The sequence below is a fragment of the Hippoglossus stenolepis genome, chromosome 10 (assembly GCF_022539355.2).
Source record: "Hippoglossus stenolepis isolate QCI-W04-F060 chromosome 10, HSTE1.2, whole genome shotgun sequence".
Lineage (NCBI taxonomy): Eukaryota > Metazoa > Chordata > Actinopteri > Pleuronectiformes > Pleuronectidae > Hippoglossus > Hippoglossus stenolepis.
The window spans coordinates 3,913,669-3,938,882 of NC_061492.1; the positions used below are offsets into that span (position 1 = coordinate 3,913,669).

The following is a 25,214-nucleotide window of genomic DNA, read 5'->3' on the forward strand; positions in this document are numbered from 1 at the left end:
ATAAAACCCAAAACACAAATACTTGTTCGTTTCAAACCGACGCACACAGATTTATGTATCAGCTCGGGTGCGGATCCGGGTTTGGACCTTATCTCCAGTCATGCCAGGGACGAATAGGAGCTAAATCTGACCTGTTTTGAGTCCTTAAATCCGGCTCGTCGCTCCGCACCGTCCCTGACAGGCTACATCCATCCATGGAGGTCTGACCGGCACATCCGAGCGGAGGTGTCCGAGCTGCTGCCTGACCCAGCCGGCCACACAGCCCCGGAGGAGGCCGCTGAACCCCCGTCAGCGGAACAAGGTTTAAATACACACACGTTATAGTGTTTGGATGATCTGTGTTATATTGTAATAAAAGGGATTTGAATAACAAGTCTGTGTTACTATATTTCTCTTTTACAGCAAGAGTCACATTTGTTTAACTTAAAAGAGTCAAGTGTAGTGTAGGTGAATTAAGTTTTTATGTTAAAAATAAATAAATAAATCATCCAGAATTAGTAAAGTTACATGAAGGAAGCAGACATTAGACAATAAGATCAGTTGTTGGTAATTAGAGGTGATGAAGGTAAATTACACCTGTGTTGTCTTTGCTTTCACATTTTCAAGAATGCACAACTGAGGTCAATAAAGTTGAAGCTGAGAGTAATGTTCTTTTTATCCATTTTTTTAAAAATCACACTTTTGATAATCTAAAAGATATTTATCCTATCTGTGATGGGGGGGGCCTTGTTCTTCTTCTATTATCGGTTGAACAGGAACCAGACTCAGGACCCTGACACACACCTTAGTGCAGCTATCGTTATTAGGACTTTGTTCTGACTTCCATTCATTGTGAATAACCTAACCAAAACCTTATCTCTAACCTTAACAATGACCAGTTAATAACTAATCCTAAATTTAACCTTAACACAATTCACAGGACTGGGGTCTGGTCCCTGTGAGATCTACTGGTCCTGACGAGGTCAATGCTTCTAATGGAAAAAGAGATTTAAAAACATCTGAAATATCCCCGACCATGTTACAAAGGAAAGAGGAAGTGAAGAAGTGGATATATCTTTAGATGAAAAGAAGAAGTTCATGTTTTATTGTGTGTCAGGTGCGTAAATGGGAAATGCATACACATAAATATTTGATATCTGGAAACTGATTGCTAATCATTAAATCACACGTACAACTCATGTATCTCAGAGTTCATTAGTGTCAACAGGTTCACAACAAGAGCTGCAACAGCTTGTCAATCAATCAGTAAGTTGATTAGTAAGTTGACTATTCTAATAATATCCAATATTTTTAAATCAGAATTGAGTGAGGATTTACTGTTTTCTGTTTGACATCTGTCTTTGGAGTCTGGACTGATGATCGGTGGGTCTGACATCTTAAAGACAAAGTGATTCATCAAGAAAATAATGTTTATTGTGGATTAAATAAACAGAACCAGAGATGTTTCAATCGAGTTCCAAGCCTGAGGCAGCGATAGAGAAGCAGAGGTTCTTTCAAACTTCACTGACCCCAGATTTCTCTGACTATCATCACTTGAGGACATTTACTTCACACAGCTTCATCTGGAGACACAAAAATAATTTATACAAGTGTGTTTTAAACATGTAAAATCTGTGGTTTCCCCTGTAATAAGATCAGGGATGATAATCAGATCAGTGCATCTTTCATTTGACTCCGAATAACATAAGGAAAGTTACAAAATTAAAGGAGCAACTTGCGATCTATTGAATTAAGTTTCCTGTAGAAATGGATGAAATCATTTACAAAATTAATTAATTAACAGACTTTAAAAGAAGCTCCATCTAAGGAAACCCTCGGCAGCGTGACCACGGGCAGAGCAAACCTTCCTCAACTAATACAGTGGAAGTTGGATATAGTGGTGTGTGTGTGTGTGTGTGTGTGTCAGCTTGAGAGACGAGCTGAATCAATGCGCCTGCAGCTACATTTAAGAAAAGTATTAGTTATTAGTATTAGTAATAATTAAGAGAGAGAGAGAGACCTGGGACAAACGTGATCACTACAAGCAGTTTCCACTGTATTACAAGTAACTGACAATTAAAAAAAAGGCTTTTGAAAACAATAATGATTTGTTGATTCGGTGCTCAGTTGTGCAATGCGTGCTAGAGAAACATCAGCACACTGATGAAACTGGGTAAATGAATGGTAGAGCGGACCTGAAATCGTCTTTCTGCTCGAGTTAGTCTCTTTTCCCGTCTTTCTGTAAATCCAGTCTGTACTCAAGCAAATTGAAGTTCAGGATTTTGGCAGGAAATTGGGGAACAGCAAACTCTCTTATCTTCTGGAAGCCCATGTTCTCGTAAAGCTTCTGAGCCTCTGTCTGTATCACAGTGGTGTAGAGAATGACGGCTGCATAGCCCCTCTCACGAGTGAAATCAGTAATTGTCTGACACAGAGTCTTAGCGATGCCCATCCTGCGGTGACTGCGGCACACAGACATGCGTTTCAGCTCCAAGCACCCAGGCGCCTCCGTGGCGGGGAGGCAAGCCACTGTGGCGACCACCTGGCCATCACTTTCAGCCACCCAAAAACCAGAGTCCTTCTGGTTCAGGTAGGTCTCACTGATGCTGTTGAGGTCCTTCTTGAGGGAGGTGTCGATGTATTGGTTGAACATGTAGGCGACAAACTGCCGGGCCCCGGCTAGGCACAGGGTGAGAGCCAGGATGGGTAGCAGGAAGGACTTGGAGCTGGTCATGAGAGCGCAGAAGACGATCATGAGCACCATCTGCGTGAGCGGCTGTTTCAGGATGTGCATGAAGGACGTAGGAATGTGCTCGCTCATCCCCATGGTGAAGATCTCCTTCACTGCCTCGGCATCATCGTCTCGATATTTGCGGATCTGAATATTGGCCATGGCTCAACTCTGCATTTAAATTAAACGGGGAGACAAAAAGTAAGGGAGAGATTAATTTCACTTCATTTAAGAGGAAGAAAATAGTGCACATCTAATACATTAATCCAACAGCTGCAGGTTATTGTTATTTTTTTATTGGGATCTCTATTAGCTAAGAACTTAATGCTTTCACGTACATGACCCATACATTTTATATTCGTAATACAAACGCTTTTAAAATTGCTTTGGTTCTAGCTGGAGGAACTGTAACATGAGCCTCCTGACCTGTCATCACACCAGCAAACAAAAACAAAAGACCCACTGTTAATGTTGTGAGGAGCAACAATGGTCAGGGACCCTGATGAACTCAGGCCGAGCCCTAAAACACAGGTCGAGTTTGTCTTTGCTCAGTAAATCTCAAAGGAATAACTTTCACACTGATGAATCAATATTTATACAAAAATAGTCATGTAATAAAACGCTATCCTGAGAGATTTAATCTTCAGGCGCTTTATCATCTCCCTCAGGATTTTATCTATTTATATACGAGTGATTTCATGTGTATTGTCTGATTTTATGTAAAAACGAGAGAGCTCAACACACTGCAAGTTAGGAAAACACATGCAAATAGATTAAAAAAAACTTGTGGACATCAAGAAAACAACTTTGATGACAAAGTCACAACACGTGTAAAGTGTGTGAAGTCTGCTGCTCGTCAGTGGCGATGGAACTTCACAAAGCACGGAGCTACAGACAGGTGCATCACTTGTGTGGGTCCCCTGGAAACAGTTCCGTTGTCCTTTTCGATATTTGCAGAGCGTTTTCTGAAGTTGCAGTGTGCGTTGAGCCCTCTGTGCCACCGTACTTTCGTGAAAGTGGTTATTTTACATTGGAATGATGGCACGTTGGGACAATTACAGTGCGTTTGTTGTACAAATTAAAGAGGCACTAACTTTAAGCACTTGTTTTCGTACCTTGTTTCATTTGTGTCTGTGAAACTGACACCAAACAAAACACACAAACACACAAATCCTGCAGTTAACCTCTTTAGGGAAATGTGCATTCGTCAGTAAGACACACATCACGACACATCATTGTGTTGACTTGCAGTTTATCGATTGATGAATAGTGAATCGTAGCGTATTGTTAGTTACTCTCTGTCACAGCTGGTCGTGTAGTGTGAACTGGTTTATAACCGGTTGCCACCGTTCAACCAGAATGACGTGAACTGACACAATCACTGCCTCACACGTGAGTGGGTTCCAAGGGTTTAACGGTGAGCAAGGCACCGTCGCTAACCCCTGCTGTCATGAAACCTGTTATTCATCATCATCCATCTTTAAACACGTGGAATGTCCAGTTCACGGATCAGCTGCTGCCTCCGAATCCAAAACAGACACGACTTCGATTCCCCCCTGGTTAGCAAACAGCAGTTAGCATCGGTGGCTAGCAGCGCTAAACCCCGCCGATTGGAGTGGAGACACCCGCTCAGAGGTGGATGTCGGAAGTAGAAACACTGAACAAAGACACTTCACCTGTTCGTGTGAACTCTTGGAAGCTGAGGACGAGCTGAGAGAAGCGGAAGCTCCTGGAAACTCAAACGACTCGATTCATGCTCGAGTCTCTTCGTTTGTTTGCGATCCAGCACGACGTCCTGGAGTTGAGGAGTTCAGGGACGCTCGCCACAGTGGTACAAAGGACAAGTCAGTATTGTCTACAATGTAAATACAGTTGTTTTGTAACAGGTTTGTTGCTTGTACCGGATGTTGTAACTTGTGTGTACGCAAAGAGCGGGTCACGTTCCACATGTACCGGACATGAAGATAAGAACGGGACGTGGTGCAGGTCAGGTTTATTATCCACTTGGCTGCTCAATAGTTTACTGAATACGGACTTTACGGTGGGACGTGAACGCAACTTAGGCTACTTCCTCTTTAATGCTGATTGGCTGCGAAATGTTACTTTTAATTAAAGGCACCTGAGTAAATACATATTAAAACATGTACTTAATATTCTTCATTTGACATAAGTTTAAATTAAATAATAAACAAATAAATACACAATATCTAAAAAGAAAGATCAAATAAACAGTGTAAATAAACATGATTTTGTATTAAAATGTTTCTGCTTTCTTACCTTGTTAAGATATTTCATTTCATTTAATAAAAATACCCACATAAAACCATATTCTTACAATCCATACGCACCTTTTTATTGTACATAGTAAAAAATAAACTAAATTGCATAAAAATAGAAAGAGCTTCTGTAATGCCCCCAGGTACAATTTGAAAATCTTTTTTTTGTTTTCACAATAAAATGTAGGAGACGAAACACAAAACGAAAATCACGTCTTAAATTGGTCGATTTTAGTTTTTCTTTCCCAAAAAAAAATCAAACTGTGAAAAAATCTGCATGACAAGCACCAGTGTCGCCCGAAAAATATACAGGCAGACTTTGTTTCTTATTCTATGTAATTGGGGAAAGATCACACACCTCCTTCTCATAGCAGGTCATGAGAGATGTCATGTTGAACACAAAATATCATAAAATCTAATTTACAATAAGAGCAAAATATGATTTTATTTTGGGACACTTTTTATATCCTATGTTCTATGTTCACTGGGAAATAAATTTGGAGTGACTCACAGTTGTTTTCAAATATACATGTATTTCCTGTGGTTGATTATTTTAAAATCTTATGTGATACTTTAGCCTTTCGGGTGTGTGACATATTTTTGTCCATGTCTTTGTGTGTGTTGGAATACTTCTTTATATAACATAGGAAAAGTCAACTAAGACAGTTTTTGAGCTACAGGAGGCATCATTCCCACAGGGGCCGTCAAAATATGAACATTTTCCAGTGTCTGAAATTTGGTCGACAGCAAAATACATTCTGTGAAACATGCAGATGAGAGAGTCCAGCGATACGACCTTGAGAAAGAGCCGGGAACAAAACACAGAGGTCAACCTCTGATGCCATAACAGCCCGAACAACGGCTGCTGTCACGACAACACGGCAAATGTTAGTTTACAAAGCAGCGCCGCTCAGGTACGACACAAGGAACATCTGTCACAATATATGAAGACTAAAAAAAATAATTTATTTCCCCCTTAAAATAAATTTGTCTAGATTTCATACATGAAATGATTGTAAAGATTTGTTCCCTTTTATGGAGTAAACATTTCACTAAATCAATAGTAGAAAGATTTTTTTTTTTTTTAAAGTCCTTTACACGTTTCAGTTTTTTTTTGTACAAAACTTTCCCTTCACATTCACTGAGGGAGCCGAGTCAGCAGAAACGGAAGCAGCTCACGACTGTTTAATTTCCAGTTCGTGTTCCTCTCCTCTAACCCAGGTGGATTTCTCCTGCAAACATGGTGATCAGTAGAATGATGGCGAACCCGGTCAGCAGGCCGGCGTTCTGGATCAGGAAGAAAACGATCTTGTCCGAAGTCCGGTGCTGTTCCTGGGCTATTTTGTCCATCTCTGGGAACTGGGATTCAAAGTGACACACACACACACAAACCATTAACAAGCAATATGAGCGGGTCTGAAGTTTAAAAAAAAGTTTAGTTAGTGGTTTTATATTGTTCTTGTGCAAGTGTTTGCATGTGTCATTCTCAACAAATCCCATAAAAACCAAAAGCAGCTATGAATTGATCCCAAAAACAACAACTCTTTGTTCCTGTAGTCTGCTCTAGTACGTTATTATTAAGTTATGGGGAAACATTTGATAAAATCTGTTTATTTTTTAGAATATTCATTTTAAATAGTCTGGATAATTCCACTTTTAAGCCTCTAAAAGGTTTCTTCTGAGCCTTTTTTTAAATCACAAATGTATATATTTTTAATCATGTTTAAACCAGTATTCCTTGATTTTTCCAAGATGTGATTTGTGCTTCCACCAAGGAGGAGATATTTTCACCCGTGTCTGTTGGTTGCTTTATTTTATAACAGGGTTACGCAAAAAAAACTCTGAACCAATTTCCACCAAACCCAATCTAGTTTTATGACCAATAAATAATTCAAGTTATCAGACTACTTCTGTTCTTGTTTTATATTACTTCCATAAGAACTAGACAATCATGTGTGGGATTGTTTGGCTTCGTCGGATTGATGCTTTTTTTTAAACTTTGGTTTCGACAAAAGTTGAGAAAAACTCCAGCTCTATCCTTGAAACTCACTCCGGCACTTTTGTCTTGATGACACTTGGATTCTAAAGTTATTATAAAAACAATTTCATTCACTCCACATCACAACAGGAAGCCATTTTTATTATTATTGTAGCTACTGCGTGATTATCCTCAGATAATGTAATCTAACTCACCATATCCGCCAGCGCAATATACAGGAACATTCCTCCCGCGATGGCAAAGATTGCGTTGGGGGCAAAGTTGCTCCCCAGCAGAATTCCAAACACGAGGCCGAAGTAACACGAAACCGCTGACAGCAGATTGAAGAAAATGGCTTGTGGGATGCTCATGCCAGAGTTCAGCAGGATCACAAAGTCTCCTGCAGAGGGAACAGAACACAGCATTGATTAGAGGGAGTGCAACGGGCAGAGGGGGCAGGATGTTGAAAGCATGGATGGAACTTTGCTCAACAGACAAACAGTTTATTACTACCAATTAATATCTTATAGCAGTATTAATACTCCCTGTGAAGCTTTAAAAAGGAGTTAAGGGCACTTGAGGGTTTTTCTTTAGGTTTGAGGTTAAAGTTGCAAAAGGTGAGACTTTTCTGGCCCAAAGTAAAAAAAAGTTATTGAAAGTTTAATTTTACTACTTTGAAATTATTCAAAATCTTATTCCACTTTTATTCACAGAGTTATGATTCCATGCTTTGTGTGACAATTCATGTTATATCTCTAACAATACATGTTAATGCTCTTTTACTGGAGGCATCTTCGTCCTGTCTCTGAAGAAACTGGCAAACTTAGGTATTTTCATTTTGAAGACACAAATAAAGAAAAAAAAGACACATTTTTGGTGCAACTCTGCAACTTGTCAGGAGAGGGCGATAAAGATCATTGATTCTTAGTGGGAATTTGAGTTTGAATTGAATATTTCAAACTTAATTTCCCACTTTCAGGAGAAAAATCTTCTCGTTCTGCCCTGACTCATAGAATCAGATGTATTTATATTCTTGCATCAGTCCTTCACTGAAAACATGTTTTTATGGCTGCACCAGGCGATCAAATGGAAATATCCTAAATGTCTTTGGCGAAAATCCAACCTGATGTTGTTCTGGTGTCATTTGTAACTTTAGGTTTTCCATGACAAGTTAAAATAAAGTTTTGTGAGTTTACAGTGTGAGTTTTCATAATCTTCCTCCATTTGTCGCTCACCCAGCTCGTGAGGAAACTCCTCACACACAATGGCAGTGGAGGTGCTGAACCCCGTCAGTATGGACACGGTGAACGAGGCACCGATAGCCAGGCCGTCGATGAAGTTGTGCACCGCGTCGCTCAGGGTTATCATCCACGCCACCGTCTTGATGTGAGAGATGCGTTTCCCCCGCAGCCATTGGCACATCTGACCCGAGTCCTGGTCACCCTGCGGAGGGACGGGACGGGACGGGTGAAAGGCAGAATGGCACTTTGATTTTTTACTCAGGAAGTCACATGCAAATAACAGTGTGGTACAGTATGTGGATTTAGTGAGCCACAAAGATAACACGCAATGATACTGTATCTCTGTGTTTAAAACCCAAAGTTCAAATCCGGAAAAATAAAGGACAAAGTTGAAAGTTTTGCTTTTTTTGCCACGATCTGGTCAACACTAGGTGAAGGCATTCTCTCCTCAATATCAATATCAAATTAAGACGGAATCTGACAACTTAAATACTGTTTTATTAATTTTATTAATTAAATACCAAGCAAGCAGCTCAGTGAAGCTGGAGTTGGGGCTGAGAGCTGATGTTTAGCAGGTTTATTGGACGAACTAGAATATTAAAATATGGAACAAGTTCTTGTTATAAACCTCAAAAGGGAAACCAGGGGCAAAAAAAACATCATCATCATCATCTTTATCATCTTTAACAAATCAGAGTTGGGCAGACAGATTGGATGATGGGATTTATAATAAGGTCCTTTAGGAAATAGAGGAACCTGATGAGATATTAGCTCCATAAATCTGCTGGATTTCTTTCATCAAGATCCATTAATTAAATCCTGGATCTGCCCCCTGATCCACACCAAAATGTAACGGGTTCTTCCCTGAGCAGAACCACAACCGTCCACCAAGTTCCATGGGAATCTTTTCCGTTGATTTTGTGTAATCTTGCTCACAAACAAACAAACCAACAAACCAACTGTCAGGGGCGATAACAACCTCCTTTGGCAGAGGAGACAATGCAATGGTGATATTTTCTCTGAACTACATTCACCAATTACTACCAATTACTCTTCTGAATGTTGTTCAGCGACATCCAAAGTTATTGTATTTCATCCTCATTGGGTCTAAAAAATGTCAAAGATGCTGATCATCCAATGACAGGAAACATTGTCCCCTAAAAGGATGGTGCAGCATTTGCCACAGAACTCTTTAATTACAAACAGAATGGCACAAGTGTGGTTGATGGGAAACCAGAGAGCCGGCGGACATAAACACAACCTTTGCAGTTTGGTTGCAGATCGTCTGCGGTGACAAAACATCCGTTCTCTCAGCCGCCGACTAACAAGGAGCCTTTGTGCTCGGCTCAGACAATTCCAGCTTTTACCGGGAGACGAGGGATCTGAGGCCGCCGGCCTGGTTCCACTGGTTTTCACTGCTCGATCCCTGTGTCACCGCCATGTCTGTTTGTTTAGTATTTTTTGATCCCTTCAAAGCCGGACTCCTCCACAAGACTCCAGAGATTTCACCGTTAAACATTAACCGAAGCTCTAATCACCCCGCGTTGTCTCAGCTGCTACGGAAGTATATTTTGATTTACTGTCCCCATTAGCACGGTTACACTTTTTGACCCATAACGAGATTAAATCACAGTCGTCAGTTTATAGTCCATGATCGATTCAGATAAGACCTGCGGGAGACAGCATGTCTCTGGCTTCTTTAAACGCTTATCTCAAGACTCAGCTACTTAAACAAAGGATCACTGAGTGCATGGTGGCAGAGCTGCAGGTTAATGTGATATGTGCAATCAGGGATCATCAGTCATTCCATCATTTCCATTTCTACCACAGATGAAAGGGTTATGGAGAACATGAGTGTGCTTGGTACCTGAGAATCTCGGCTCAGGCTGCTCTTGTCTAAGGCGATGGTGCTGATCCCAGTCAAAATGATGGAGTCACTCTTTTCCGTTATGTCTCCATTCTGAAGGGAGTTTTCCGGAGTCAACTCTGCAGGAGCGAAGTGGCTGTGGCCGTGCTGAGCAGGAGGCAGACGTGCACAACAAATGAGAAAACACAGGTTTCGTTAAAGACACTGAACAATGTTAGAGTTACAGTCAAATGACCAAAAATGCTTGATATCTGCAGGGATTTGATCATGAACCCAAGTACATAAAAAGTTAAAAGATTATCAACACTATGACATTTCAAATAGTTGTCGAGTCATTTCACACAAAACCACAAAAGTGAGCATGCAGTTGCAGTTCAAACAGAGTTTATTCAAAGCTAAGCTAATGGACTGTTAACTTCATATATCATACAGACACTAAAGTGGATTTAATATTTTCATACAAATCTTGGCAAATAAAAAGCTTTTATTAAAATTTATTTCAGACTCAAACATTTTCCTTCCTACACTATAGACAGATATTATCTTTATTTTACTTTAAATATAATAAATATGAGGGTTCTATGCAACAAAGACCACTTTTCACAAAGTGTCAACTCTTTGACACTAGCGACTTTGACCCTGACGTAATATGATTATTTTAAATAATGTGCACGTCTCCCATAAAGTGTAATTTCTTGCGGCAGTCAGCAATTGGAAGTGGAGTTATCCCATAAACCTGAGCTGTGCAGTGGCACATTTACAACGGAGATACGATGATACTGTTACCGGTCTGTAATAAATGAAAAGTGGTTTAATAAACGAATAATAATAAACAGAGAAATGAGTTCCTCTGTGTCGTTACCTCGTGGTCCATCCGCAGAGCCAGTTTCAGAACCTTCTCCACAACGAACAAGAGATAAAACCCTCCGAATATTCCAACTGCATTCCCCACGTAGTTATCATGTTTGGGATCAAAGCCCAGGGCCTGTGGAGGAACAGGTAGAAAAGTTCAGTTTCTTATAAATTAACCATCTTCTAAACATTCTGTACGAGTTTCCTGAGCCGAGGTTTGATGCTGCCTCTGTCACCTCTGGTATGAGCTGAAGTACGGCGTTGGAGAAGAGCGTCCCGATGGCCAGGCCAATGAAGTAGGTCAGCACTTTGGGGAAGTAGGATTTTTTGGTGAATGGAATCAGCAGGAGGCCGAGCAGAGACGCGAGGTTGATGATGGTGACGGCCAGAAACCCGTAGCCCCACACTGTCAGGAGAGGAAGGACAGACAGCTGTTATTATTCAATCATTGTCATCATGGAGGTTCTTTGCATTTCATCTGGTGCTTTGACTTTGTTTTGGCATTTATGGCTTTTTTTGGCGGCGGCGTCTTCCTTGGATTTCCTGTTGGTGTGCAGGAATGTTCGACTGTTTGTTTTTACTTTTTATGTTTGACCGGATGTTCTGTCGCTGCTCATCCAAACCACTGATTCTTCCTCTTTTGACTGATTCGTCCTTGTGGCAACAGTGTAAAACCCTCTATGGTAAATGTAGAAGCTGGCTGGTGCCCACATTGAAGACCCTCACTGAGACAGGACCACATATGAAATCCCACCTCTGACTCGCAGATAAGTAAGAAACCATGGAGCTACAACCCTTATTTCTGGGTGAGTCACAGTCTCTGGCCTGTGGGTAACACACGAGTTACAGTTTCTCACTCACAGTCTTATTAATTATCACCAACACGGCAAGAAAGTTCTGACGCCGGACGGCATATGTTCTAAACCCATATTGGTGATAAGCATTTTATTATGTTTTGTTGAATTAGCCTCGAGTTAGCAAACTTTTGAAACAACGTTACATCCTTAAAATACAATATAATTTAATTTAATCCCGACACAATAATAAGGTTTGATTCAGTCCCACGACGTGCCACCCTTCATTCTTTTAAAATCACTGCTCATATCTAATACGACGCAGTAACCTGACAGATGTGCAGCTCGACAAAAAGACACAAAAACACTTATTTATTTACAGAGGAGACATTCTGGTGGAGGAACCAGCAGGAATTACGACCATCAGACTGAACAACAGGCACAGTTGGTTGTATCTGTGTCAACAGCCCTGAGTGTGTGACGGGGAAACTGGGAGGTCAGTGTGAGAGTCAATCCAGGACAGTGTGGAGCGTCACGGATCCTCCACAGGAGACAGGGTTTTATTTAATCATATACCAACACACCTCATGGGGGGTGTTTCTATAGACCTGGGTCGTACTCAGCTGAACCGTCTCAATATTTGACAAATGAAATACTGATATCGCGTAAATATAGACATATGATAATGTAAAATACACAGTTCAGTTCAGGTTCACGCTCAAGATTAGAAGGTAAAAGTTTTAGTGCAGTATTTGCCAAGAAAGCAAAGTTAAAAAGGAATTCCGCTGAAAGTAACTTTCATGACGATATCTGTATTGTAAATTCTTTCTGCCTCAACTGAACTAATCAAGTTGAACTATTAACTGTTTTGTCTATTGACGAGTAGTAAACTGACTATTCTATCTATAGTGTGATAATTGTTCCAGTCATTTATTAGACATCTATCATTACCTCCTCAAGTTGCTGTTTATATCCATGTCTGTCCACATTCATATAATACACATGTATGTATGTAGTGAACACTCAATGAATTTTATAAAAAGTGCGGGTTATAAAAGTGTTATTGTTAGTGAAACTCCCTCCGTGACTTCCTGATCCGTCATGTTCCCAGAACGTGAGCTCGTAGTGATCTCGGCTTGTCACATTTCACCAAGTAGATGTTTGTGCCAGGACTGGAGGGATTCCCTCCGGTGTTCCCTGAGATAACGTGTTCAGTGAATTCACCGTGACCTTGAATTTTGGCCAACACATTCTAATCAGTTCATCGTTGAGTCAAAGTAGAAACCTTTGTACCAAATTTGAAGAAATTCCTTTACGCCGTATTTTGAGATTTCGCCTTCGGGACAGTGGAACCGAAGAACAAACTGAAAACACCTGCACACCTATTTGCATTCAGCTGCCTGGAGGTTTAGCAAAGGGCCAAATATTTGCTTGTTTCAGCTTCTCCAAAGACAGGAAAGAAGATATTTGGTGATTTCTTGGTTAAACACGACATTGAACTAAAAATACTTGGGCTTTTGAAGGTTGGTCAGATAATGCAAATCATCATCTCAGGTATTTTTTCAACATTTTATAGACAAAACCAACAATAGAGAAAACCAATTAGCAGATGAGTCAATATAATATACAATATAATGTATAAATATATTGGCTGGCATTTAGTTATACCTAGAATATCGGTATAGGCATCAGTCCTCTACAAAGAGTAAACAGAAGTGAGCCGACTACACTCACTTGCCACTTTATGCTTCACTGAACTAAAACCAACAATCCAATTCAACAGTAAATCCTCTTTTCCCCAAAAGGGATCGTGTTCAGTTGTTGTTGAAACTGTTTGGATTCAAACCCACGGAGGATGTTTGTGTTGCTGTCGCGTTCATTTGCGTGACACGTTTAACTGTTATTGAAATCAACGGGAGATACAACAGAAACTTCCACGAGTCAGACGGCGTGATAATAAAGCAGATTGCAGAGGATCCTGTTTTAGAAGCGGCGCCTTGACACGTCCCTCCGTGGAGCTTTGACCACAGTTCACACTTGTCCCACGTGTGACCCACTAAACAAAGGTTTCTAACACTTGACCTCTTGTCACTTCAAAATCAAAGGGTTTTAACGCTTGGCCTCAAGATGACTTCAAAGACCGGAGCCCTAACAAAACCAAGTGGCACCATTGACCTTGAAAACGACCCCACAGAGGTGAAATACGTGGACCCCCCCCCCCCGACTCGTCACTCAGAACTGATGCCTGCTACGTCTTCAAGTTTCTACAACCAGTCAAATCATCATTTCCAGTTTCTTCGACTTAGATCCAGGATCTGAACTCGATCGAGAACCTTCAGAGACGAGTTCACAGCGACTCAGCTCTGAGGTCGGATCCGAACCCTCGACCTCAAATCTGAATAAAATGCAACTTCAGCCAATCAGTGTCCAGAATGCCAAACATCTTCATTGTTGTTTTAAGGATCCACAAGGGAAGAAACAAATATCTATGAAGATTTAAAGTCTTTTCTCCAGCATTTGTTCTGTAACTGTGGATAAAAGCACCACCAGAGTGAATTCAAGGAAACGAACCCTTCATGACCTGTGAATTATTTGAGTAGAGGGGGGGGCGGTTCTGACAAATAAAGCGGGAGGCGAGCAGCAGTGGAGATGAAGCAACTCACCAGAGTAGTCGGCCGACGCCAGGGTCTCGGCCTCAGTGTAGGGGCAGGAGGGCAGCAGCACCTGGGTCAACACGGCCGGACAGATCATCCCCAGATGTCCCACATTCAGCTGACTGACATTACTGAACCCGAAGCGGGACAAGATCTGCTCGGCCGAGAGACACTGAAGGACACAGAGACATTTGAAGATTTAAAAAAATTATTTCTAAATCTGTCTTTTGTCTAAAATCCTTTCTTCTTCTTTTTTAAATGTTCTCACATTTGTAATTTTTGCGTGTTTATTAGTCATCTTGAATGAAATCTGTTTTCTAAAGCAAGTTTTATTATTATAGTTGAAAGGGGACCGAGCATTATCTGTTAATGATGTTAATTATGAAGCTAATCATACCACAACGTAGAAATCAGTAGAGAAAAGGTTACAAAAGTGATTATATTCAGGTATGTGCATGTTAGATTGTTATTATGAAGCTTAATTCTGGACACAATTGTGATTTTAATCATTAATTTACTTCCGAAATCAAAACATATGAACTACAGCACCGAATAAAAGAGGGAACTGATACAAAAAATAATTAATAAGTAGATTAAGTAGAAACGAGTAGAGAAAAGCTAAGAAAAGTGATAATATATATTATATACGCCTGCTGGTTAAAGCTTGTAAGAGAGAATTGAGTTTTTTGATCATGTTGCATTAATTACATCTTAAAGCAAAACACATGAAGAAAATGGGAAATCAATTCAAATTAATGAGGAATTATTAACAAGGAGGCTGTAGGATAATAACACTACAAAGTAGAAATGCGAAAAGTTTAAAAAAAGTTATAATACATATTATTAAGTGTTAATTGCACAAACAGAATTGTTTATTGATCACGTTTCATCTAAAAGTAGCCACAAAGTACAAATCAGTAGAGAAAGGGTTTAAAAAGGTATTTAGGTTTATATATGTTAATGTAATGTTATTTTGAAGCTTACTTTTAATCATGTCTGCATTAATAAATAATGAAATGCATTATTTACTTCTAAAATCAAAACCTATGAGCTTCAGCACTGAAAGAAATGTGAAACCGATATAAAAAATATTAAATAATAACAATATTCATGTTAGAAATAAGCAATTAGTCAATCAATGTTTCAAGCTTTAACTACAACGTGTAAAAAAAAGTTTATATGAAACTATTCAATTAGTGGTAAAGGGATAAAAAAAGTTATTTAGGACTGAAAGCAGCAACAAGCCCATTCAGCTCCTGTAAATTAGAATGAGTATGTAAAATAACATATAAATGTAAATGCTCACATCTTGGTTTTCCAGAGGATTGTGTAGAAACACGGACTCGGACCTCCTGGCTGAGATCAGCAGCAGCAGATCCTTCAGATCGTGCGTGGAAATGGACGAGTTTTCTCCATAAAAGTGTAAAATATCCTCCAGAAAGTCGAGTCCCGTCCCGGCAGCCGGACTCAGACTCCGGGTCGAGCCCAGCAGCGCGAGGCTCAGGAGGCATCCTAAATGAAACATGTCTGCAGGTTTTCAAAAGTCTCCTCTTGTGGAAAGATGAATCTAAGAACTCTTCTCCTTCTGCTTCTTCTTCTTCTTCTTCCTCTTCTTCTTCTTCTTCACTCAGACGCACAGATCATGGTTCCTTGCTGCTGGAGCAGAGTCCGGTCCATGAGTCTGCGGGAGCACGGAGGGTTTCTCTGCGGATCTCCCTCCTGCGTGGCTCTGCGTGACCCTGCGGGGCTGAGTGAGGGGGAGGCCCGGGTTCAAAGATCACACCGCACCGTCAGGGTGGAAGGAGGGGGGGGGGGAAACAACATGGAGGTGACCAACCGCGTGCACTCACCGTTTCAATGCACACACACACACACACGCACACACACTAACACGCACGTGCATGGGAGAGTGTGTGCAGAAAGCATGCAGGTGTGCAGCGCAGATGCAGATGTGCGTCCCTTTGTTCAAGTGTGACACAGCTGGAAGTTAGAAAACCCACACACAACCATGATGATCAGTGCATGTGAGTCCCCTGTGTGTACTTTAAAGGTCCATGACGTCGCCTGGTGGCCGCTGCTGGTCACTGCAGGACAAGCAAAGCAAAGCTGTGGTGCAACAGTAAAACTGAGCAGGTCTTAAAATCACTGCTTCAGCAGCAGGGTTTGTTTCCAGGGATGGATTCACCATTAAGATAATTTACTAAACAAAAAGTATTAATACCACTGAATGATGCCTTATTTTTGTAAATGTCAATATCCCCTTTTATACCTTTAAATGCTTACAGGACTTTATTTATATAACATTTCACTGTATAGCTTTAAACCTCTATACTTTTATATATTATCACATTTGTATATATTTCCTTTAACACCTTTAACGTTTAAATTTATGTTACATTTCTGAATATATCGTACATGAAGCTGTATGAGGTCGATTTGACATAATATTGGATGTGGTATGTTCGGGATGAACATTTAGATTGTATAATATATATGCTGCTGTTTATGGTATAGAGAGATTGTATATCTGACTCGAGACGCTCTCTATATTGTTGGCAGGTCTATTGCTTCAGATATGTATGTGTGTGTGTGTGTGTGTGCATGCATTGTGTGGCTCTGTGTTTTAACTGATGTGTGTGTGTGTGTGTGTGGCTCTGTGTTAACTGAGACGTGTGTGTGACCACATGACTTTCCCCTTGTGGGATATTAATGTTACCTTGACCTTGACCTTGATTTCCTTTTATAACTTTCTATACTTTTATATTATCCCATGTGTGTATAGTTGATAAATGGCTTGAACACATTGCATCACTTGTTGTCCAAGTTAATAATCAGTTAATAAATGGATTGTGGTCCAGATGACGTGTAGCAGAAGGTACGTGGGTGAACAGTCCAGATTTACGCCCATGAATTAAAGAACGATGCCGGAGGGAGATTTCGTTCGGCCAAGTCTTCCAAAGGTTGTTCTCATTAATGGTTAACAGGTCTGCATTAAGTATTAGTGACTGATTAATGATCAGAAAAGCCCATTTAACTACATCTGATAAACCCGTTATCAGAAAGTGCTAATCTCTGATGGTGTAGCCGGTAAAAGTGGAACTCATTGTAAGTGCCCTATGAACAGTCGGCTGGAAATGCATCATATTTTACAAGCTGGTTGAATATCGGCAGGTTAAAAGAAACCTTATCTGCAACGCAACTGTTTAATTAATGCAGTGCAGTAAAATGTACATTATTTGCCTCTGAAGAAGGAGTTTCATATACTTAAATACTCAAGTACCTTAAAATTATACTTAAGTAGACTATAAGCAAATACACTTTGTCAGATTTCACCTTTGTTATCAACAGTTTCAATGGAATCGACATGATGATGCAACAAAGGGACTGAAGGGATTAAATGATGAGTCAATCGAAAGAGGGAAGAAAAGAAAACTCACTGTTCAACTCACACAAAGTTATCAGTCAGTCTGTGGCTCTGGCTGCTGTAGCTTTAAGATTTTTAACTGTTAAAACAGATAAATGATAAACTAATCAATCGACAAGTGATGAAAACAATCATTCACGCAGGATTCTGTTTACAATACAATGGAGTCGTTACTGTTTTTGAGCAACATGTGTTTATTACTTGAAATATTTCTATGAAGAGCACCGACTGGGCAGAAAAGTACTTGAATGTCAAAAGCAACAACATCTAAAAAGGATCTAAATTAAGAAGAGACACAAAACAATACATTTCTTGGATGGTACGTAAAACAACACAATACAAAAATGTCAAGTATCAAGAGTCTTTGTTCTGTTAATTATCTGAATCGTGCAAAAATGCAAAACAAACAAAAGGAAAATGGTTTCAGTGCATCGTAAACAATCATCTGCTAAATGAAGATCAGTCAAGATAACATGTCATGTCCACAACAGCAAAAAGAACTCAACAAAAACCGCTGCAGCTGATTCAAAACGCTGCTGGTGCGTCCTCACGAACACAAAAGACAGTGGATCATATTCTCAGATCTGTCTGTCGAAGAACTGACTTCAGAATGTTTTATAAAGCACTGGATGGTTTGATACTTGATCTCCTGCTACGTCAGGAACCCTCCAGTCGCCTCAGGCCTCAGGTTTGGTTCTTTGACATTTCATTCCCGTGTCTGACTGTTCATCATATTCAACATGTTTCTTCCATGTTTCCTTTGTTTCCATTACCTTCGTACCAACCTCCACGTGGATCAGTACACGTCAGTTAGAGACGTGACGGTGAGGGATCTGGAGAGTTCTGCGACGCTGGTCGGACGCCACGCATCAAAAGTGACCGACATGTTCCCAGAAGCCATCAGGAAACCGTTGGAGCTGAAGCGTCCGGGGATGTTTCCCACGTCGAGCCACACAAAGGGAGCCACGGAGGAAGAGTGGAGGGTGATGACGAGGGCGGACTCAGCCTCCTGCACTTTGGCCTGCAGGAACAGACGCAAAGCTTTGGTCCAATATCATTTACGTGCATGTTTCCTCAATTCCAAGTTATATTCTGCTTCATCGTTCTGTTGTTTTAATCAATATTTGTGCAGAAGTCAGTAAAGTTTCTGTTTTCACGCGGGGACTCACTGTGATGTTTGGTCTCTGGAGTCCCTCAGCGTCTTTGGGTGAGCACAGGAAGTGGTGGTTGCTGGGACCCTGCCGGCCACTGCCGTCCTCCAGGTGGAAGGTGAGCAGGCAGGTGGTCCGGGTGCAGCGTCCACATCCTGCCAGCAGGGCGGCAACAGGCTGCTTAAACACTGCCACGGCGCTGCCTCCGGGGACCAGGAGCGGGTCGGACTTCAGTGTGCACACAGGATCTGGACGAGCCCAGGAGAACACGGTCACCTGAGCCACAGAAGAGTAAAGCAACGAGTTAAAAAACAAAAAAACATATACAGATACAGTTTACTATAGAACACGTACCACCGCCCTGAGCTTCAGGTCGTGACTCAGGTCGGAGACGGCGTAGATGAACAGTGTGTCTGCGTCCTCGAAACCAACAGGAAGGACGGGGGCGAAGAAGCTCTGAGCAAAATAATGAAGCATTTTCCACTTCCCACCAAACTCTGCACACAGAAACAACGAAGGGAATGATATGTAATTATTTCCCCGACACTGACCTCTAATCTAATTATCTATAATGCAATGAACAATGTAGTTTCTGTAACTGCTGAGTATCTGTTCGCTCACCGATTGATGACCAGGAAGGCGCCTGCCAAATATCATTGAGCTGCCAGTAGAGGGCGCCCATGGTTTGACCTTTGCCCTCAACGATCTCGGTCCGACTCCGCCGATAAAACTCCGTCTGAGTCTTCACACACTGAGCCTGCGTGACCTGGAACAGACACGTGATCGTTACCACATGTAAACAGTGTTGAGAACAAAACTAAATGAAGCTGACAGGACAGTGGCCCATTTAGAAATCATGTAAACCATATTACCAGATTACAATTGCTGTTAATGTTTAAACCACAATCTCATATTGTAACTGGTGCAAGTGAGGCTAAAACAATTTACTTCATATACTGCAGGGTACATTATTACACTCACAATAAAGCCTTCACTAACATATCATAATTTATGATGCATTATTAACCTGACTCTGCAAAGTAACTGATGGCAAAACACACATACGCACAATTAATGAAATTAGACAGAAAATACACAACAACGTCTGTGCAAACTTTTTGTTTTGTGAGTTTCACCTGAGAGATGTACAGAGTGTCCGTGAATCTTTTCAGGGGATCAGTGGCGTTGGGCAGGTGGAAGTGAAAAGCCGCCTGCAGTAACATCTGCTGGTTCCCGTCCCCGTGATGCTGACGATGGGACGTGAAGTCACTGTCGTAGCTCCAGTCTTCTTCCACAGAAACCTTAAGCATCACAAAAACAGTTAAAACTCCATTTATTGAGCCCAGGAAAACAAAACACTGCTGGAAGGTTTATTCACTAACCGGCTGCAGAGTGGAGAAGGAGGGCCAGGACTGGAAACCGTACTCAGAGGCGAAACGCGTTCGAGGGAAAGTCCGCCAATCCCAGCAGTCAAGGAGGTAGCTGTAGAAGTGAGTGTCCCCGTAGTGCGGGTCATAGGGATCCTCTGCCACCCAGCCCTCCCGCTCCGATTCAGCCCCGTTCGTCGGACTGGACACGAGAAACGGTCGACTCTGGTCCTCCTGGAGGAGAGAACTGGCTTTTATGGGCTTATAGAGGGAAGATGGCTGAGAATTAATGGTTACGCGTCAATCTGGAACATTTTATAGACAAATCACTCACTTCTTGTACAATCTTCCTTATGTTGTTGATGTACAGCGTCACATAGTCTCTGGTGTACGTGGGCCTCTGGGAAGCCGGGATACTGAACCAGTCTGTTGCCAGAGCCGCTTCGTTTTCATTGTTACCGCTCCAGATGATTATCGAGGGGTGAGACTTGAGCCGTCGAAGCTGGTGAGTAAGAATAACACATTTAAAATATCAGCTTCAAAATTAGTTTGATGGTTCACAGACTTGGAATAAGGAGAAAAGTGACTTTACGTGAGAAGGCAAATATCAGAGTCTGAATGTTCCAGACATTTTACTGTTGTTGTGACCTTTAAAATCTCCTGTTGTGTTCCGAGTAAGAGAAAAGGCAAACTATGGAAAATGTCTGGAGCCTATTTGCTTGAATTTTCATATCTAAAAACAGCTCGACAGACTACAGGCTACACAACAGCTCAACACAGTGATAGACTTTGTTTTTTCCCTTCATTAAAACCACTCCATCACTTGGACACGGAGTCCAACAGGATTAGTCACCATGTGTGGCTGCAGGGGGCGCTGTTGCTCAGTAAAAGTCACATAGTGTTGCTTTAAGACACAGTAAACTGATCCCTACATGTTGTGTTTATTTATCGGTGTATTTTTCACACGCATGTCTCTACAGTTTCCAGATATGACCTTTTCTGAACCATGAAAAATAATATTAAGGAATGAAAACGTCACTCACCTGCTGGACGACCTCTTCTCTGACTGTCTGGATGAAGTCGTCCTCAGTGGGATACATGGCGCAGGCAAACATGAAGTCCTGCCAGATCTAAAGACGCATATTTAAACACCGTGAGCTTCCATCTGTTCTACAATATGTTCATGAGTCACAGAGCGAAACCAAAATCTCTCAGGAATGTGGTCATAAACGTCCATTTGTGAGTAAAGGACATGCAACAGTGATGCTCGAGGAGGAAATGCATTTATGGAAGATTTTAAAAGAAGTATTTTTCTATCAACATCATTATAATTTCAGAATCGAAATCACCAGAGGATGAGAGCGGGTACCATGATTCCAAGTTCATCGCAGATACTGTAGAAAAGATCCTGTTCATAAACTCCTCCCCCCCACACCCTGAGCGTGTTCATGTTGGCGTCGACTGCCGACTGCAACAAGTTCCTGACGCTGCAAAACAAACAAAGAGAAGTTGGCTTCAAAATTCAAATCAGGAATGTAAAAGTAGAGGAACAAGATTTGTCCTGTGATTCAAAGTCAGAAAACAATCTGCACAAACACGCGGAGAAGCTTTTCAAAATAAAACTCACACATCAGGGGAGATCTGGTCCTGGAAGGAGTGAGCCGGGATCCAGTTGGAGCCTTTGAGGAAAATTGGTTTCCCGTTGATGCGGAAATAAAAACTCAGACCTGGAGACCCGACGACTGGTTCCTGGATCAGTTCCACTGTTCGAAAAGAAACCTGCAGGAGGCGTTAAACACATTAAACCCACTGGAGTGTACATCGCTTCCTATACAGCTTTAGTGACACAAAGGTGTTATGATTTTATAACAATTTAATTCAGTCTCTAAATCACTTTTAACTCCTCTGTCATACTAATGGAAGCAATCCCTAATGGTTGAGCCCATAGAGAATACAGACAGACACGTCTCCTCCTGTTAGAGGAGGAAGTAGAGGAGATCCTGCAACCTGTCTGTTTTTGGCTCAGAGGTTTATCATCTGAATGGACATAGACAGAATCAAAGTGGTGTTGATCCGTAATGAGCTCTGACCTTGGACTTTGTATCCAGGATTAAAAGTCCATCCTGAAATCCTCGGACACTGAGCTGGTAACAGGGCTGGTCCCCGTGTGTGCGGGGCCACCACAGCTTCACCTCGCTGCTCTGGAAGTAGAAAACATTCTTAAAACCTCGGTACCATCAACATGCTTCAGGCAATAATACACTCACAGAAATAAGATCTTCATTTACACACAAAGCTGCAAAGATAGAGGTATTATTATTGAGGTAATTTCCTGTCCAACTTACCGTGTTTATGTGTAAGATGAAGACGTTCTTGGTTTTTCCAGAGACAAACTGTGTCTGGAAGCTCTGCTCCGAGTCCAGCTCAGGTATGGAGAGACAAACTTGTCCGTTCGTTGTCTGAACTGCGTCAACAAGAAGCTCCACCTGGACGCTCCACTGAGAGAGGCTGGAGTCTGGAGACACCAACAGATCAACAAGAGAAAGACAGAAACTACATTATTCATCCAATTCATGTAAACTTGGCTGAGATAGAGCACCACGGGGAGAGAGACCATTTTGAAAAGGTATCAGTTTATCAATTTTAGGCCGGACGTAGTTAAGGTTTTCAGGAATTTATGTCGAGTTAATCCTCAGTATGTGAAGAACCAACCCCTCAGCCATATCACTTTTCTGTGTTCTTTAATCAATAAAAGGTTTAGATAATGCAGTTGTGATAATGGACGTACTGTACAGAGGGACAGAGGAAACCTGGACGAGCTGCAGGACGTCAAACGCCTCCACACAAACCCCCTTCCACAGTCCCATGGTCGGGAAGGAAGGCCCCCAGTCCCAACTGAAAGAGCTTTGCTCCTGCAACACAACACTGAATATGTAGCTGCACAGTGATATAAACAGTGTAAGAGACTTTGTTTTGTTCATTTATTAAAAAATAAAAACTATAACGGCGTTCAGGAGATCAAGATAATCCTCATTTTTGCACCACAAATATCCTTTTTTCTGTTTTATTAGTTTAAAAAAACCCAAAGCGTAAAAAAACTGCACAACGTACGTACTTTCCTGATGAAATTGACGTGACACACTCCCTTCTGAACATCTGGAGGACACTCCGGAGGAACTCGGTAGGCAGAGTGAGCTTCCCTCCGCTCAGAGGCGTAAAGAACCGGAGACATTAAACCGACCTGCAGCACATTAACCCCGTCCCTCAGCAAGTCCCTGACCGAGAAGTCCTGCAGATCAGACAACAGGTGACACTGGTTCACACGAGAGGAAGGAACGTGTTTACACTGCGACTCTTCATTTCAACGTACATATCTGCGAAACATGTTGTCCGTGCTGCCCACAGCGACGCCATTGAGCCGGATTGATGCGACGGTGTCCACGCCGTCAAAGGAGAGAAGGACCTTCTGCTTGTTCCTGTTCCAGCAGAGCAACACAGGTGAGTCCGGATCAGGAGACAGAAAATACTTTTAAACATTAAGATAAATCGTCACACTGACCTCACTCGGGCCGACACGTTAAATGCGGTCGTGTACGTCCAGTTTTCTAAAGCAATCCACTGATAAGTCACATCATTGAACCTGAAGTATGGGTCCTGAAAAAAGAGGAAAAGGGTTTAACTTTTTTTTATGTAACATGGAAAAGAACATAAAATCTGGTGAAAATAGGTATAATTTAATATGATTTATTAAATAGGTGCATTTTATTGCATCTATTTACCACCAAATGTTTACTGTCTCTCTCTCACACACACACACACACACACACACACACACACACACACACACTGGAGACTTATCTTAACCATAGTTACAACTTGGCTAATCCGAGTGTTAACCTTAACCTAAACCTTCAAATTAACCTGAAAACACGTCTTCGCTTTTAAATTCAATCATTTACACTTGCTTCATGTCCCCATAAGGAAGACACGTCCCCATAAAGTGACTGGGTTAACAGATTTAGGTCCCCACACTATGAGTTATACCTTGAACACACACACACACACACACACACACACACACAGGAAAGAGTAACTGAGAGCAACACTGATCAATAGTCGATCATTTAATGCTGCAACTATAATAGATTTCATGTTAAGTCTGCATCAGAAGTAAAACTGAAATTAAGATTCATGTACCTCTGACTGATTGATTGATTGATTGATTGATTGACTGACTGATTGGTTCCTACCTGGATGACTCCCTGCCGCTGCAGAGCCGAGTGGACACATCCGGGCACCTGAGCAGCCAGTGACACGGAACCGTTGGAGTTTGACAGACTCCATTTCCCGTCCAGACTCAGAGACTCCGGAGAACATCCGGATAAAACTCCGACAAACAAACACAACAACCCGCCGAGAGTCCGAGGACACGTGTGCCCGCTCGCAGTCATAGCTCCAGCTCTGTTCGCGACATCGTACGTGAAATAAAACACGCAGACAAAAAAAGAAACCCGAGGGGTTTAGTTTTTGTTGCGTTCACTGCCTGAGGGAGCACTTCCGTGTGTTGTCATGTGACCTCTGTCGTGTAAGTCATGTGATCAGAGTACAAGCACGAGGGACACGTCTGGCGCGAAAGTTTCTTTTTCTTTTTCTTTTATTTGTCCCAATCAAACTATATTTACTTTCGTGTTAACAAGAAAATATAAATAAATTCATATTTATATTTAAACTGCCACAATGTGACAGAGAAATATGGTTGTCATCAGAAACCGTGATGTACCGAGCTATTCTTTAACACAAGTAAATATACGACTTTTCTATGTTCAATAACTAGAGTGACCCCCAGTACAGTGCATGGCTCCACCTATGCATAATGTTGTTATTGTAAATTCTGATCCAA

The 25,214-nt window shown here is 41.5% G+C and overlaps 4 protein-coding genes across 4 annotated transcripts in view; all 4 read right to left on the reverse strand.

Moving 5' to 3' along the window:
- dctn1b (dynactin 1b) overlaps positions 1 to 288 on the reverse strand; it is a 32,443-nt gene extending 32,155 nt beyond the window's left edge. Inside the window, exon 1 of the mRNA XM_047341588.1 lies at positions 132 to 288. The gene's annotated coding sequence lies outside the window, so the exon portion shown is untranslated. The remainder of the gene's footprint in view (positions 1 to 131) is intronic.
- A 767-nt stretch (positions 289 to 1,055) lies between these two features.
- On the reverse strand, positions 1,056 to 4,553 carry LOC118116809 (probable N-acetyltransferase camello). The gene is made up of 2 exons (XM_035168696.2): positions 4,387 to 4,553; positions 1,056 to 2,881 (listed from the first exon to the last, which is right to left on the reverse strand). The coding sequence occupies exon 2, from the start codon at positions 2,870 to 2,872 to the stop codon at positions 2,198 to 2,200; it is 675 nt and encodes a 224-aa protein (XP_035024587.2). The 5' UTR covers positions 2,873 to 2,881; positions 4,387 to 4,553; the 3' UTR covers positions 1,056 to 2,197.
- A 485-nt stretch (positions 4,554 to 5,038) lies between these two features.
- On the reverse strand, positions 5,039 to 16,188 carry slc39a8 (solute carrier family 39 member 8). Its single transcript, XM_035168695.2, has 8 exons — positions 15,679 to 16,188; positions 14,382 to 14,544; positions 11,161 to 11,330; positions 10,935 to 11,057; positions 10,073 to 10,219; positions 8,200 to 8,407; positions 7,180 to 7,364; positions 5,039 to 6,345 (listed from the first exon to the last, which is right to left on the reverse strand). Exons 1-8 carry the CDS (start codon positions 15,895 to 15,897, stop codon positions 6,199 to 6,201), a joined length of 1,362 nt encoding a protein of 453 aa, XP_035024586.1. The 5' UTR covers positions 15,898 to 16,188; the 3' UTR covers positions 5,039 to 6,198.
- A 1,782-nt stretch (positions 16,189 to 17,970) lies between these two features.
- manba (mannosidase, beta A, lysosomal) lies at positions 17,971 to 24,889 on the reverse strand. Its single transcript, XM_035168693.2, has 17 exons — positions 24,565 to 24,889; positions 23,874 to 23,968; positions 23,685 to 23,790; positions 23,430 to 23,603; positions 23,103 to 23,226; positions 22,660 to 22,829; positions 22,405 to 22,515; positions 21,942 to 22,093; positions 21,684 to 21,801; positions 21,358 to 21,444; positions 20,649 to 20,816; positions 20,330 to 20,548; positions 20,084 to 20,248; positions 19,569 to 19,713; positions 19,302 to 19,444; positions 18,966 to 19,223; positions 17,971 to 18,817 (listed from the first exon to the last, which is right to left on the reverse strand). Exons 1-17 carry the CDS (start codon positions 24,763 to 24,765, stop codon positions 18,593 to 18,595), a joined length of 2,661 nt encoding a protein of 886 aa, XP_035024584.2. The 5' UTR covers positions 24,766 to 24,889; the 3' UTR covers positions 17,971 to 18,592.
- Positions 24,890 to 25,214: the final 325 nt, after the last annotated feature.